This window comes from Urocampus carinirostris, chromosome 1 (genome assembly GCF_059441175.1).
Source record: "Urocampus carinirostris isolate Australia breed hairy pipefish chromosome 1, RoL_Ucar_1.0, whole genome shotgun sequence".
NCBI classification, from domain to species: Eukaryota; Metazoa; Chordata; class Actinopteri; order Syngnathiformes; family Syngnathidae; genus Urocampus; species Urocampus carinirostris.
The window spans coordinates 49548007-49563153 of record NC_142349.1 but is presented as its reverse complement, the minus strand read 5'-3'; the positions used below and the strand labels follow the sequence as shown (position 1 = coordinate 49563153).

Genomic DNA, 15147 nt, shown 5'->3' with positions numbered 1-15147 from the left:
ATAGGGGAGCGTGGAACGACGTCTATATGACAAATTCTCTTTCCCATACTGGGCAAGACGACTTTGATGACGTCAGTTATAAGGAGGAAGATGAGGACGGTTTACCGTGGTTTCTACAAGTACGGTATGTTTTTCTTAACAGACCCGTCTACTGTGTTGCGAGCGTGATCCTAGTAGCGTTTTGCTGCCCTTCACAGGCACGGTTTGGGATGAAAGTTATAATATTTTAATTAAAGCTTTGAAAACTCTCTCGGTGTACCGTCTTTCTTTGTAAATATGTGTAACCGATGTACAGTTTAATATGTATTTGCACCTGTATATTTTTGTAATGTATTTATTTGAGACACTTATTCTGATATGTTTTGCGAATTAAAAAAGAGGGGCGGAGCAAACGCGGGCTGACGGGATGTGGGGTAAAGGTGAGTGAGACCTGTTGTCGCGGCGGACAATAGTGGATATATATTTTTCCCGCCCTTACCTTTGGAAATATAGACTTTTTTTCCTTGGATTAGTTCCAACGGGTACCCGGACTCTGCAGGTCTGCATCAAACGTTGACTACCGGTATCATTTTCTGTTGATTTTGCCGGCTGTGGTTTTTGGACTGTGTACTTTATATTCAGTTACAATCGCGGAACTCAAAGTCGGGTTTGGGCTAATTATGTGATTGTGTTACATGTTTTAATGTGGGCACATGCGGCTTATATACAGGTGCGGCTTATGTAAGTGCAAAATCGGTTTTTCTCTTAAAATGTAGTGGGTGCGGCTTATAATCGGGTGCGCTCTATAGTCCGGAATTTACTGTAAACAATGATAATCATTTGAATGTGTATATATCAAAGATTAATGAACTTCTTATAGTGTCACTGTAGTCAGTAGGCCTATCACGCGATAGGTCCCTTGTTCGAGACTGGCCTTGAGAGGGATCGGTGCCACCATGCTGTACTTGCCCAAGACACACCAGAGGAAATGGTGCCTCGATGACCCTAGTGGTTAAAAGGTCCAACAAACTAACCAACACGCGTAATAAAGATGAAAATAAAACATTTACTGTACCTTAAAAGGACAGTGGGTCATATTTAGTGCCCCCTAGTGGTTAAAAGAAACTTAAAAAAGAATAACATTCATTTGGATATAGGGAAGAAATACATGAACCATTATACCGATGTTTTTTTTGTTTAAAAAAAACCCCAAAAACTATTGATCAAGAAATTTGTATTTTGTATTTTGTTTACATAGTGGAATCCATAATTTAATTCAAAAGCCGCCACGCTGTGCACTGTGGAAATGTGGTACTGGCCCTCGCTCGTGCCTGCCAACATAGTGCCACTGAATGATCAAATACTACACACTGTGACTTTAACATGGTTATTACCGGTACATTGTAATTACACAATAAGTTATTTTAGAATTATATATGTATAATATATATATATATATATATATATATATATATATATATATATATATATATATATATATATATATATATATATATACAGTATATATGTATATAAAACTGGGTGCCCTTTGCTTTACTTAGCAACCAAAAGTAGTGCCCAGCTTGAAAAAGCTTGGAGACTCCTACAGGTCTGTACTAAATGTTGCTGTATTTTGTGATACAAAGGAAAACGTCTGCACAAAAAAACACAAGGGAGACTCAAAGTGATCAAACCGCACCATTTTTCTTCCAATTTTTGCTGAGCCTTTCTGAAGTATTTTGTTTCTTTTTTAGGTGCAAGATGGCGAAAAATCATGTCTGCTCCCTCTGGAGGAGCCTCATGTTACATAAATAAATGCAAATTTCCTGACTTTTCAAAATATGTTCATGTTTGGGCATATATATCATCTCATCCCATCTCATTAGCTGCACCGCTTATCCTCAGTAGGGTCGCGTGGGTGCTGGAGCCCATCCCAGCAATCATCACAGTGGGCAGGGGACACCCTGAAATGGTTGCCAGCCAATCGCAGGGCACACAGGGACAGACAACTCGCTCGCTCATTCACACCTAAGGACAATTTGGAATGTGGGAGGAAACCGGAGTGCCCGGAGGAAACCCACGCAAGCACGGGAGAAGATACAAACTCCGCACAGGAAGTCCGGTAGCTGGATTTGAATCCACACAGAAGGTTCCTAAGACCTTAGAACTGTGCCGCACACGCGCTAACCACTGCGCCGCCGTGGTGTATATATATATATATATATATATATATGTATATATATATATATATATCCCCTGCCCACTGCCCGATGATTGCTGGGATGGGCTCCAGCACCCCCGCGACCCTACTGAGGATAAGCAGTGCAGCTAATGAGATGAGATGATATATATATATATATATATATATATATATATAATATTTTTACCTTTTGGCTCTTAGAGACAATGCTTCTAAAAACGTCTTTATACATTATGGTCCTGAATGAGTTAATCCGTAAAAACACAAATATTTCCTTAAAATAACCTATAGAAGGTCTGTTTACTTTTTGGATGGTCAGTCTTGTCCTTGGCTTGACAGCAGTCAATTGTTTCACCAAATACCGCAAACCCCCCCACACACACAGCCTTGCATGGAAAAAAAGCAGGTTAAGCATGGGTACTGCAAGGGAGGATTTTTAGAGGGCTTATTCGGCCTAACAGAGGAACTGTTTGTTGCTGCTAAGTCCACAACGGACAATGCCGGCAACACAAACAAATGCATATGCACAGGTCTTTTAAGGTCGACTTCTGCTCAAAGATGCTATTAAGGTAGCTGTAAATCTCCCTAGCTGTGGAGTACACCCCACACACAGAAAGACAGATAAATGTGCAAAATGACTGCCCAAAAGCGAATAGTGCAAAGCCGCCATGTGGCCGAGTTAAAACAGCAGGAGGTTTGTTTAGCAACATCATTTCCTGTGTAATATGAAGGATTTTAGGATTAACAGGCAACACATAAAGTCCAAGGTACTTTCTGTAAGCCATTAACACATTCACAGCAGACGAGAGGGCGAATCACAGTCTGCTGTTATTGCTCGATACTAACCTGTATACGTTTGTGTAAAACATCTCAAAAGTGTATATCCCAAGCATGTCAATCATACGGGAAGTAGGCCGGAACTCGCCGTAAATTTTTGAGTACCGTATTTTCCGGACTTTAAGCTGCTCCAAAGTATGAGTTGTACCAGCCAAAACATGAATAATTAAAGAAAAAAACATACTGTAGTTTTATGACCATAAGGCACACTTAAAAGTCTCAGATTTTCTTTACATTGTGCAGCGCGCCCTAACGTGTGATGCGCCTTGTGTGTGATGTAAAGCGGCGGCTGGAGCTGAGGACACGATGACGTTTTTGTGATCGTTCATATTCCCAATGTTAGGGAAAAAACTGTATTACAAATGTAGCGTTTACCAAATTGTTCGAATTAGCTATCTGACTCCATTAACCAAACACAAACTTTATTCTCCTAACAATGCATGCTCTTTTCTTAATTTTAGGGAAAAAATATTGACGAGACGGGCATTTTCACACGGGGGCATATTAATTTTCTTAAATTATTTCTTAAGTGAATTCCATCGAATTTGGCCGAATTATTGTCGAATTAGTCGAATTAGTCTTCGTACCGCCTCCCATCTCCCGTTCTGCTCCCCGTCTCTCTCTTCCGTCTTTCGTCTTTTTGACACGTCGGGGCATCGGCCCCTCCCCCTTGGGCGGGCCAGGAACTCCCCACCTCGTCTGACCGGTGCGTCACGAAGGCACCCCCCCTCCCGTGGGGTGGGTCAGGTGCCAACTTCACCTCCACCCCGCCGGAAGACGCCGCCATGTCTAAAGGACAGGAAAGAAAGCTTATCAGAAACCCTTGTCTCCTTTTCCCGTGTCAACCCTTGTCCTCGATCTCGTTTTTCTGTAAACATCATTCTTGTCCAGGCCACACTGACCCCAAGCCTTCCCTGTGAAAAATCTCCACTGCATTCAGCAAATGCAATTTGTATTATATTAAATCCCTTATAGTCAAATAAATAAAATAAAAAATCCTTCACCAACTAAATGCAACTTTTATGCGTCTCCTGTGTAAACCCCACCATGTCCTGCTCGCGCAGAGGAGGACATGTGACGTCACATGCAATGTATTGTTTGCTGAAGTACGGTGACAGTGGTAACACCGTAACGTATCTAGGAAATTGAAAGTTATCGTGCTATCACAGGCTGAACAGAGTTGCCCCCCTCAAATATTTTTTTTTTTTACAAAACCTCTCTCTGTTTCTCTGTTAAGGCATTCCGTGTTTCCGTCAGAAGCTCATGGAAACCGAGCAACAGCGAGAGAATTGAAGATTAATGAATCGATGGTTCGCAAGTAGAGGAGGCTGAATAACAAACTCCGACAAGTTCTTATCTGTGTGTTTTACTTTGTAATCTATTTTTGAATAAACCACAACCAACCTCACTTTTGGTTACTGCAATGGTGGGGCCTCAAGTCGGACCATTTGAGAACCACTGATCTATATATTACTAATAGTCTAGTGGTTAGGGTTTGGTGCGCTCACCGCTGCGACCCGGGTTTGAGTACGGTTGCATCCAATGTTTTTGCGTTATATACGCGATGTACACGAATACATAATAAAGGCTCTATATATTTTTTTAGGAATTACGTTTTTTCCACTAAGAGGCACTCAATTATAGGTCTATACTTGCCCATATTTATTCCAACCACCACTAATCACTGTTGACTACCACCTGGAAAAAGAAATTTGTATCTCCTGCATTGAAGAGCAGAAACCTACAAAAGTATGCAGGACATGCGGCCCTTGAGGACCGCATTGCCCACATCTGCTGTAAAACCATTAGCATGTTTTTATATTTATCTCAGCTTATCACAGGAATAAGATCCATTCATGTATAAAAGCACTCCAAAATTTGTCAAAGGAATATGACAGCAATGATGACTAAAGGAAAGTGAATTTCAAAGGTTAGAGGTGGAGTTGCTATGGTAATACCTCAAAAGGGAAAATGCACAAATCGAGGAAGGGGCATGCTGGCGTTCCCCTGTGGACATCCTTGCAAAGAAGCTTAGAGTAAATGTATCTGAAGGTAAATAATTCCAGTGACTACTACTTATCTTATTTAGTAAATAACCGCTAAAATGCTTTTCATTTCAATTACATATTACATTTCAAATAGTGGCTGGAAAATGCACGGAAGGAAGTAGTTTTACAGTGGGTTTTTTTTTTTAATTTTGTTAATGCATCTCAGATGTGCTTGAGTTGATACCTTGTCAGAATTATTTAAGGAAAATAATCTCCATTGTGACTATTTATAAGGGCAAATTTTACTGGCTGCTTAATCTGAGGGTTGGACCAATTACTGTAGTCTGCATATTTTAAATGAAGATGTGGTGGTGTTTCGTAGACATGGATGGGTAAATACCGTCTTGGCAATATTAATAAACCAAGTCCAAGCCAAAACGATTTTGTGCCATTAAAAGTGAAATTATCACCCAGTGCTTGGTCAAACCGTGCCAATAGATCCACATGACAGGTGGCACTAGATTCATAGTTGATAGGTGCTTTAAAAATAAGACGTAAAATGTTGAAAGCACAGAGAGAGCCCAACATAAGCTGCGTTCTCAATAAATGTGATGTTAAAATCTGTCAGAGTAAGAAGCTGTTTCCAAATTGCAGCTTCATAAACTGCCTCTTTTTTTACACTGCATCATGGGCCTAGCTTTGGGCTTGGCATTGGTGGGGACGGAGCACATTTTTAAGAAGTCACATAATATAGGGTGTTCCAAAGGGCTTGGGCACATTTTGACTTTGAATATTTTTTAAACTTTAGAGGATATAGAAACACATCTGGTAAATTTGGAATCTTATAATCTCTATTTTTACATGGAATGTTCAATGTAAGCACCATTTGGTCACACAGCACACAGCAAGCTGATAGTCAAATTCTTGCCAAATGTGTTCCAGCATTGCATTGCCAATGGTTGCAGCATTTTCTGTTATTCACCTCATCCATGTCTCTTGGAATAGCGGACAAATAGGCCAACCCTTTTAAAAATCCCCCAAAAAAGAAATGGCATAGTGTGAGATCTGGAGATCTGGTTGGCAAAGGACAAGAGATCATGATCATCCTGGCCAGACCGCCCAATCCATCTGTCTGGCAATGTTCTATTCAGAAACTGTCGAACCCTGAAGCTCCAGTGTGGTAGGGCCTCCTTCATGTTGGAAAACAAAGTCACCAAACTCCTACTTGTTCAATCACATCTTCTGAAGTTGAGGGGTGTCCCGTTCTCTTAGCAGGGCATAAGCATCTATCTGTTATGAATCTACCATGCTATCTCACTATGGACTTCCTCTTTGAAAAATATTGTGCAAAATGCATTTTGGCTTGAGTAAACGCCACCAATTGGTCTGCAAAGACATTAAAAGAACAATAGCCTCACATAAAACTTAAGGCTATTAGCTTTAATATGGCACAATCTTACTACCATTCATAGTTAAGGAGGTGTGGGGACTTCAGATGTGCCCAAGACTTTTGAAACACTCTGTATCGTTGGGGACAGAACAATGATTACTTGATATTGGTGGGGACACGTCCCCTCCGTCCTTGCCATAAATACGCCTTTGCACTGCGCAGCATTGGGCACTCAATTTTAGGCTTGCTCAATTACAGTCCTTCTCAGCTGGTTTTAGGAACTAAGACATGATGAGGGAGGAGTGAATTGGATTTTGAAAGGCAACTTAATTTTGAATGTGGCATACCTGTGTATTGCCAATGTGAACTGAATTGTTATTGTAGCACGTCTAATTTAATTTTCCACTCTGACTGAGTCCTGACTGTTTACATTTCAAATGCTCTTAGTTGTTTATTGTTTTTTATTTTAACCTGTGACCTTGTTTTTCGTGGGAATCCAGTCATTTCATCGTTTTTTATTTTTTTAATTAATAAGATATTTGTTCTACAAAACCAATCATTTAGTCTTATTATTGTTGCTGGTATTAAAATCTATTTTTCATTTTAGTTTTTTTCTCAAGTAAGGTTCAGTGTTTCCCATCGTATTTTTGAGACCTTTGTGGATGGGGTTTCCATGGGCATGCTCACACTGGAAGAACCTTTTGTACATTTTAAATTCAAACGCATCAATACGTAGCACAAATGCAAACAAAGGCGTTTGTGACCTTTTATGTAACGAGAAAATCTAGAAAATATATTGATTTAACTTTGCTTTCATACATATTTCAAAAGATCATTTCTCATCTGAGGCTCCGATGGGACCAATTAATCCCCTGTGGCCAGCCAGAATCTTATGTGTGCAAACACTGCGGTTATCCACAAAAATTATCACGGTGAAATAATTTGAATTTCTTGACAGCACTGTTTATGACTGAAAAAAAACATTCTAGCCATCAGATTGATACTTGAGCTGTAAATAATGAGTAGTCTTTCAAGCTTTTTGTCAATGTTCTATAGCAGGGGTCAGCAACCTTTTCGGTGAGGAGTGCATCTTTCAACTTTCCTTGTAAATCAGTGTGTCACACCAAGATTAATGACTCACACAACATTTTATTTATATCCAACAGAGATGTCATTTTACACTAGTCCAAATATACAACATGGATAGACATTGAAATCGTATAACTGACCTATTTATCCAGCACTATTCTTGTTCATCAATAAACTAAAAAATAAATTTGAGCAACATGTGGAAAGGCCTGTAGATATCCATGACTCCAACCTTTTACCACAAGAATCAACCAGGATCAACCATTTATCATCAACAATGAATTACAATCAAAAATCAAGTGATATGGACAGCTGCCATACTATTCACCAATGAAATCTTATAGCAGAACATATCAAATTGAAACACACACGCACACACACGCTTTCTGCCAGCCCCTCCTCTTAACGTTCAACACTTCTGGCTGACATTGGGATGTGTTTTATTCTTGTTTTTGATTGTCTATTTGTTAGGCAAGCCACCAAACAAAACCTCCGAGCTCGAAAAGAACGTTTATTTAATATATTCGCATCAAGTAAAAGATTTTCCGTGCTTTGCTACGCAGTGAGCAATGGCGTTTTTAGCAGTGACAGTGGTTTTCAGGGTCTGTGTTTGTTTGCCGTACCTAGACACAGCGCGTTTTAATGTCTCCGCCTTGTCAGACTCATCCTTGAATTCATGTTCATGATTCATTACGTATTGACGTTTAACCCTTGATGTACGAGGTACAACGCTCTCGAGGCATAATGCACAAACAGCACAGTGATTTTTTTTTAGCACAAAGCCCCAGTCATTTGCCCACCCCGGCTGAAAAGAACGTCATTTTTTCGCTGGTGGAGTTGCCATGATTCATTCGTTTATTGCGCGCCTCTGTTTCGTTAGCTGGGTTAAAACACTCTCCTCTCCTCGGCGCCGCGCAGACACGCTCACAAACGGAGCAGAAGAGGAGGGGCGCGACTTTAAAGCCTTTAAACAACACGGCGCGCAACTGAAAATGTCTAAATTTCAGGTAAATGCGCTTTTAAAAAAAAAAAATCCTTTTATTTTGCCGTGTGCTCATGTGTCACTGGTTAACCCCTCGCCTGCCACTGCTGGCACACGTGTCATTGGTTGCTGATCCCTGTTCTATAGGATGTGTTAAATATTCCAAAATCTCTCTCCAAATGTGACCTGAGATGCATAGTTTGTTTGTGAATAACAAGGTGCACTGAAAAACCTATAAAAAAAAAAACAGCATTCATAATAGATTAAAACAATATAACATGTTTTCTTATCAATTAAGTATTATTTGGTTAAACTTTTCTGATTTTTTTTTCTTGTTTTGATTTAGATATACAGTATTGCTTTAATTATTATAAGCTTCAAAACTGCAAATGGGTAAAAAAACATATAAAAAGCACAAAACGGTTAAAAAATGTGATTTTGTTCTGTTGACAGATACATTTTACTCCTTTATTCCCTTTTTTTAATTTTACTAGATTTAAAATAAGTATTCCTTGGTACAGTACTATAGTGCAAAAAATCAAGTTAAAATGAAGGTAGGGGGGACAAATACAATGAGAAAAATAACGTAATGACTTTGTAAAAAAAAAAAAAAAAAAAAACATTATTTAAATTAGCAACATTCTATGCAATAGGAAACAGATTTTTTTTTTTTACCGGCAGTTGCATTAGCAATTCCTAATTTGATTTCCTTGATTGAGTCTCTCAAACAAATGCAAATTTATTGGCATATTTGCTAAAAGTATTTTCCCCCATTGCCACATTAAAAATGACTTGGTACAGCAGATAGGTGCTTATTTATTTTTGACTATTCACATCTGCAACAAAAAAGGCTTAAATGTCAAGCCGTTTTTGTGAAAGGTCAGCAAAAAGATTTTGCCCTTTTACCCATTTTGTTTTTTTACTGTATAATGCAGAGTTCAGCGGATGTGTCATGAGTTCATCCCTAAATACACTGCATATTTTTTAAAACAGTATACGTTTTGAGAGAATCAGATATCGGGAACAATTTGTTGGATGTGATCACGGTGTATCGAACAATGCTGTCTCTCTGCTTGGGGTAGTAACAGGAAGCTGTCACCTCTCCCACTTGCACAACCACTAATGCTAGTGTGTGTGTTCTTGTGTGCTTTCGTGTATTTGTGTAAGCGAGCACAAACTGCATGACGCTTTCATGAGCAGAACAGGAAGCAACAAAGTCTGCACCCTTCTTTCCCTCACCGTTAGCTGGCTTTGGCGTTGTACGGCCTTTTGAGTTGAAATACATTCAAGATTTTGAGGCATTAGGTTGCAGGGGGTAGGGGGGGTAAAGCAGGAGGCCAAACATGGCTAGTGAGGATGCATTAGAGGGCTTGATGAGGGATCAACCTGCGGATGACCTGGAAGTCACTGATCAGAGCGACAAAGATCATTCGGTAGGACAATTATCAGCTCAATCAAGCTGACTCCCCTGTCTACCCTGAAATCTTGAACATGCCTCATCTATGTTCCACTGCTTCCTCATTTACAGTTGAGGGATCAGAATGGCTTGTTGTTGGACTTATTCCTGCCCCACCGTTTGAAGTTTCGAGCATCTCCCATTTGTGCGTCTTTTGTTAGAAAACTCTAGAATTGAAGTTGTATTGTGTATAGCAGGAGTGCGGCATAGCACACATTTTCACTTCCTGTCTTTCATGGTACTTTACTGCCAAGGTCCCTGCTGGGGCTACCCACATGCTACACAACAAAATCACCAGTTTTCAAAGTGTTGCTTTATTACACTTAGCTGGTGATGATTGGTCCAGCAAAATGGCTTAAAATATTACAAAGTCGAAGACCGATTTCAGGGTTCGTATGGGTGCTTGAAATACTTGAAAATGTTTAAATTTGAGAGTTGTGTTTTAAAGTGCAGGAAACTGCTTGGATGTTGGGGGAAGTGCTTGAAAATGTTTAAAATACTTTCTGCTGCCGTGTTTCCTGGCAGCCTCGCTCGATAGACCGCGCTTTTAATGGAAGACTAATTTAAAAAGTGCATGAAAATGATGCAAATGGTAGCTCCAGTCCTCAATATGGAGTTGTCGTGTGAAGTGTAACTGCCCCCTACTGTAGCATGCAAGAGGACAGGTTTATTAGAGTCATGGGAATTCCAGCTCTTTTTCGATAAGCGGCTATTTTGGCTTGGCTCACTGAGAAGATTTGTTTGGCAGGGGAGTCCCTGCAAAATGCATAAAGTAGAAATTAAGATATTCACAGATCTAAAAAAATGTAAAACAAAGAACATATTTAGATTTGTTTTGTTTTTTTACACACCGAACAGATTTAAAGTCAAACAACGGCACAAAATCCCCGAAAATGCAAAACAATAGGTCCTGCTCGTCCTCATGGGTATTTTGTATTGTTTTTATTTGTGTGTGTAGCATAGAAATGGTGAAAATAAGAAAAGGCCTGCTTCAGGTAGAGTTCAAACGCCAACCAAAACCCCAAGAAAGATGAAATAAGGTTGGATAAACAAACCAGAGACTGTGGAGTCATTGCAAGTGCTCATGGGAAATGCGACTCAAAGCCAAACTTTATACATGCTTGTAAACTACCTATGTGAAAACCGGAGCCTTCGAGCGAGGCAGAAGCCCCTGATTCAAATCCGTATTCCTGCTCTTCTAATCACATTAGTGTTGATCATTGGAGCTTAAATGATGGCACTCAGCTGTTTGCGCACTTAAGAGTAAAAGGCAAATGGGCTCCATTTATGGAGCAGCATCCTACCTTTAAGGTACTCAAAGGAGCTTCTAACAATACCTCACAATACATGAGCCTTATGGTGGTTAGAGTACTTCGGGCTTCTCTTTAAAGATTACCGTTACTGTCGAACAGGGATCTCAAACTTGCACCCCACGGGCCATTTGCGGCATAACGATAGTTTTAGGCCCCCTGACTTAGTATGAAGGTTAAATGTCAGTGCAGCCTGCGCAAGTTTGATACAGATGCTACCTCTAGGCTAATTAGTTAAGCAGGGCTCGAAATTGGGAAAAATTGGACCGCAGATGCAGCCACAATTATAGAATGTGCGGGGTTTGAGAAAAAAAATTCTGTCAGAACGCGAGTTCAATCCCAAGTGTGTATGAAACGTGGTATTTGAAGGTTTGTGTACTTGGCTGACCCCTCCCGTGAAAAGCATGGGATAGTGTGAAACAAACAGACACAGAGTTAGGGAGACATTGAAATAAAAAGGAGCGACAGAGAGCTAGATAAATAGTTGGAGTGATGAAGAGAGTTAAAGGCAGAGAAAGATAAAAAGAGACGCACGGGAGTAAGACGGAGAGACAGAGTTGGACAGGCCGACACAGAAAGAGACGGAGACATAAATACATACATATTTATAAATATATATAATCTACCCTGGTCATATCCCTCGAAAGGGGTGACCGACGGCAAGACAAACACATACAAAAATAAAGAAAATTTTAAAAAAAGGGAAAAAGTAGCAAAAAACACATACAAAATTTTGTGGACCATGGCCAACCCAAATGCCCAAACACCCAAAAAAGTTAAGCACCTCGGCACCCAAGTTGGTCATGCTTTTGTCCCTCCAGATGAAACGGGACACAAGAATATGTAATATATAATATATACTTTATACATAAATAAATCCATCAGGCCAGAATGTGATATTTGGAGCGGGAGAGCTAGGTACAATGCACAGGTCCTGGACCTGGTAAGACACATGAGGAGCCCAGACAGGAGGCAACTCACGGATCCCAGTCCCTCCACGTGCCAGAGTCTCCTAACCCCAGCAAAATAGTTCCACAGAAGCAGATATTTTCTTATCTTTGATATATTTTTGTTTAGAAAAATATTGTGGAAAGTTTGATGCAAGAAAGCCCCACTTTGCCTGAAACCCAATATCGGTGGACCCTGAGTACATTTTGTTTGAGACCCCTGCTTTAGAATATTGTGTTTGCATTATTACTCTTACAGGTATAATGTTTTTGACCCTTACGCAAATTCATAGTGGACACAATTTTACTCTTTCATGTCTCTTATTTGGCCCCTTTTTTCCCACGGTTAGGCGGATCCAGGTCGGCTGTCAGTGCTGCAGCAACTGGGCTTGGACCAGAACTCGGACCTGTCGGACTCGTGCGCGCAGCAACGTCTGGATGAACACCGGGAGAGGATCCGCAGGGAGATCCGCAAAGAACTGAAGATCAAAGAGGGAGCGGAAAATTTGAGGCGGGCCACCACCGACAAGAGGAACGCACAGCAGGTGGACTCGCAGCTCCGAAGTTCCAAGCGCAAACTGGAAAGTCTTCACAATCAGTTGCAGGAGCTCGACGCGCTCATCGTAGTCAAGAGCCACAACGAAAATGAAGGTACACTCACCGCTCGGGAAAACAATGAATACATTAACGTGCTTAATTTGATAATGCATATAACACAAACACATGCAGATGATGTTATGTGAGCAGAAAAGCATCCATTCATTTTGTCCTGCTAAATTCCACATCCTGAATGTATTATTCAGTTTTGTACCTGGAAAGCCTGTGCAATCGTTAAATCAGGGGTTTCCAATGTGGACAGCTGAGGTTCCTGCTGACCTGCTCTAAAAATAGCACACTAGTACTGGATCATTGTGATTTTCTAGTAAAATTATTTTTTTGTACTGGATTAATTTAACAGTACTTCCAATTGTTAACCTGGTAATAAGATGGTAACAGGCACTGTTGGGCATGTTACTTTAAAAAAGTAATTATAGTTGTTCACTACTTCTTCCAAAAAGTAACTGAGTTAGTAACTGAATTACTCTACAGTAAAATTACAGTTACCAGGAGGGGTAACCATTTCCATTACTTTAAATAGAAGTTGGATCCCTGCAAAACATATGAAATATAGATTTAAATTTTCATAGGTCTACAAAAGAAATCATAAAATACAAAGGAATTTCAGCTTTTTACTCACTGAATAACATAAATCCATGAAAATACAAAACAATAAAGTATAAATTAAAAATATTAACTCTTTAGTACTATATATAAATGATAAAATGCAAAACAATCTAATATTTACAACTCTTTTTGGAACACTTTAGACATAAATCCTATGAAAAACAAGCAAACGAATATATAAATTAAAACAGGTAAAACAAAAGTCATGTGAAGTCATGTTTATTTGTATAGCGCTTAATCACAGATTCTCAAAGGGCTGCACAGATCAAAGACCATTGCAAACTACAAACTATTATGACACCGTCCCCTCATCTAAAACCTACATGAGGGCAAATAATACACGTATTATCAACATAAAATATAGGTTATTCAGATTGAACGCACTCTGCTTCGGATAAATTAATATCATTAAAATGAGGCAAAACTTAGCTTATTCTTCAGTTTTTATACATGTTGTGATTTCCTACTTTTTTTGTCTTCCTCATTAAGCTCAATTATTACCCAGCGCTTGTAGAGCCCTTTCCGTGTTTGCAAACAAGTGTGACACAGCCAAGCTGCGCATGCATTGTTGAAGCTGAATAGCAGAAATGTGTACAAACCCTGCTATAAGTCACGCACATGCACAGTAGTTTGGATAAGATCTAAATTAGATCGCTAGATTAGATTACGTAATACAATTTTTCTACGAGAAATGCGAAAACTGAAAGGAAAAAGACAGTCAATTCACATTTTAACCAATTTAGAAACAACACAGACCCCTGAAATTTTGTAAACAATATATGAAATAAAGTGTGTAAAACAAAGGAAAAGATCTGTCTTCTGAATATTTGCATTTAGAAACACCAAGTGCCACAGCTTTGATGGACTGATGGCTACAAAGCAGAGTGCATAGTCTATTAAGATCAGTTATAATAGTATATTTAGCGTTTTTTCCTGCTTTGACTTATTTATTATTTTACATACAGTGGGACTTCGCGGTTCAACGTTCGCGGCTTCAGAGCTTCGCGGTCTGTAATGTATTTTTTTTGGAAGGGGCATCGCTACTTTGCAGATTTTCACTTTTTCCGGGAATCCCCCTCGGCCGACGACCCTAGCACGGCGCGCCGTTCTCCTTTCCTGGCGCGCAGTTTCGGTGCGGCCTCCGCTTCACCGCCCCCCCCTAACCCCACAGGTCCCCCCTGCTACCCCTTTCCCCCGCGGCCGCCCGTCCGTCGGCCGGAGCCATCGAGGGCCGTGTAGCGCCATGTAGAGCCATTGCGGCCCTCCGTGCCGAGCGCCCAACCCGCTCGGCTTGTCGCGGTGTCGTGCATATCGCGCCCGAAAGTACCCGCGCCGCGGTTTACGGGCTCGCTCGCGGAAGCGACCGAACGGCACCCGCGGTGCGGCGCAAGTATAAACCCCGGGTGGACGTAAAATCGCCCAGCTGTACGACTCTTAGCGGTGGATCACTCGGCTCGTGCGTCGATGAAGAACGCAGCTAGCTGCGAGAACTAATGTGATTTGCAGCTGCGATTGGCTGGCAACCAGTTCAGGGTGTCTCCTGCCCACTGCCCGGAGATGGCTGGGATGGGCTCCAGCCCCCCCCCCCCCCCCGCGACCCTAATAAGGATAAGCGGTGCAGATAATGAGATGAGATTTTATTTTTTATTTTTTTTAAGGGGCGTCGCTACTTCGCGGATTTTCACTTATCGCGGGTGGTTTTGTTCCCCATTAACCGCGATAACCAAGGGATTATCGTACTTCGT

The 15147-nt window shown here is 40.6% G+C and overlaps 1 protein-coding gene and 1 pseudogene across 4 annotated transcripts in view; both read left to right on the top strand.

Annotated features, from left to right (window-relative positions):
• The window catches only part of LOC148375023 (serine/threonine-protein kinase N2-like), a 56418-nt gene that overhangs the window by 16495 nt on the left and 24776 nt on the right, over positions 1-15147 (top strand). For 2 of the 4 annotated variants that reach the window (XM_088343439.1, XM_088343431.1), the window contains exons 1-2: positions 9778-9898; positions 12529-12829. In XM_088343439.1, coding sequence (XP_088199565.1) covers positions 9809-9898; positions 12529-12829 — 391 coding nt within the window. In that variant the 5' untranslated portion in view covers positions 9778-9808. Of the gene's footprint in view, positions 1-4981; positions 5069-9777; positions 9899-12528; positions 12830-15147 lie in introns of those variants that run through there. The other 2 variants (XM_088343457.1, XM_088343448.1) reach the window with 2 other exon arrangements.
• LOC148375024 (5.8S ribosomal RNA) lies at positions 14832-14978 on the top strand (annotated as a pseudogene).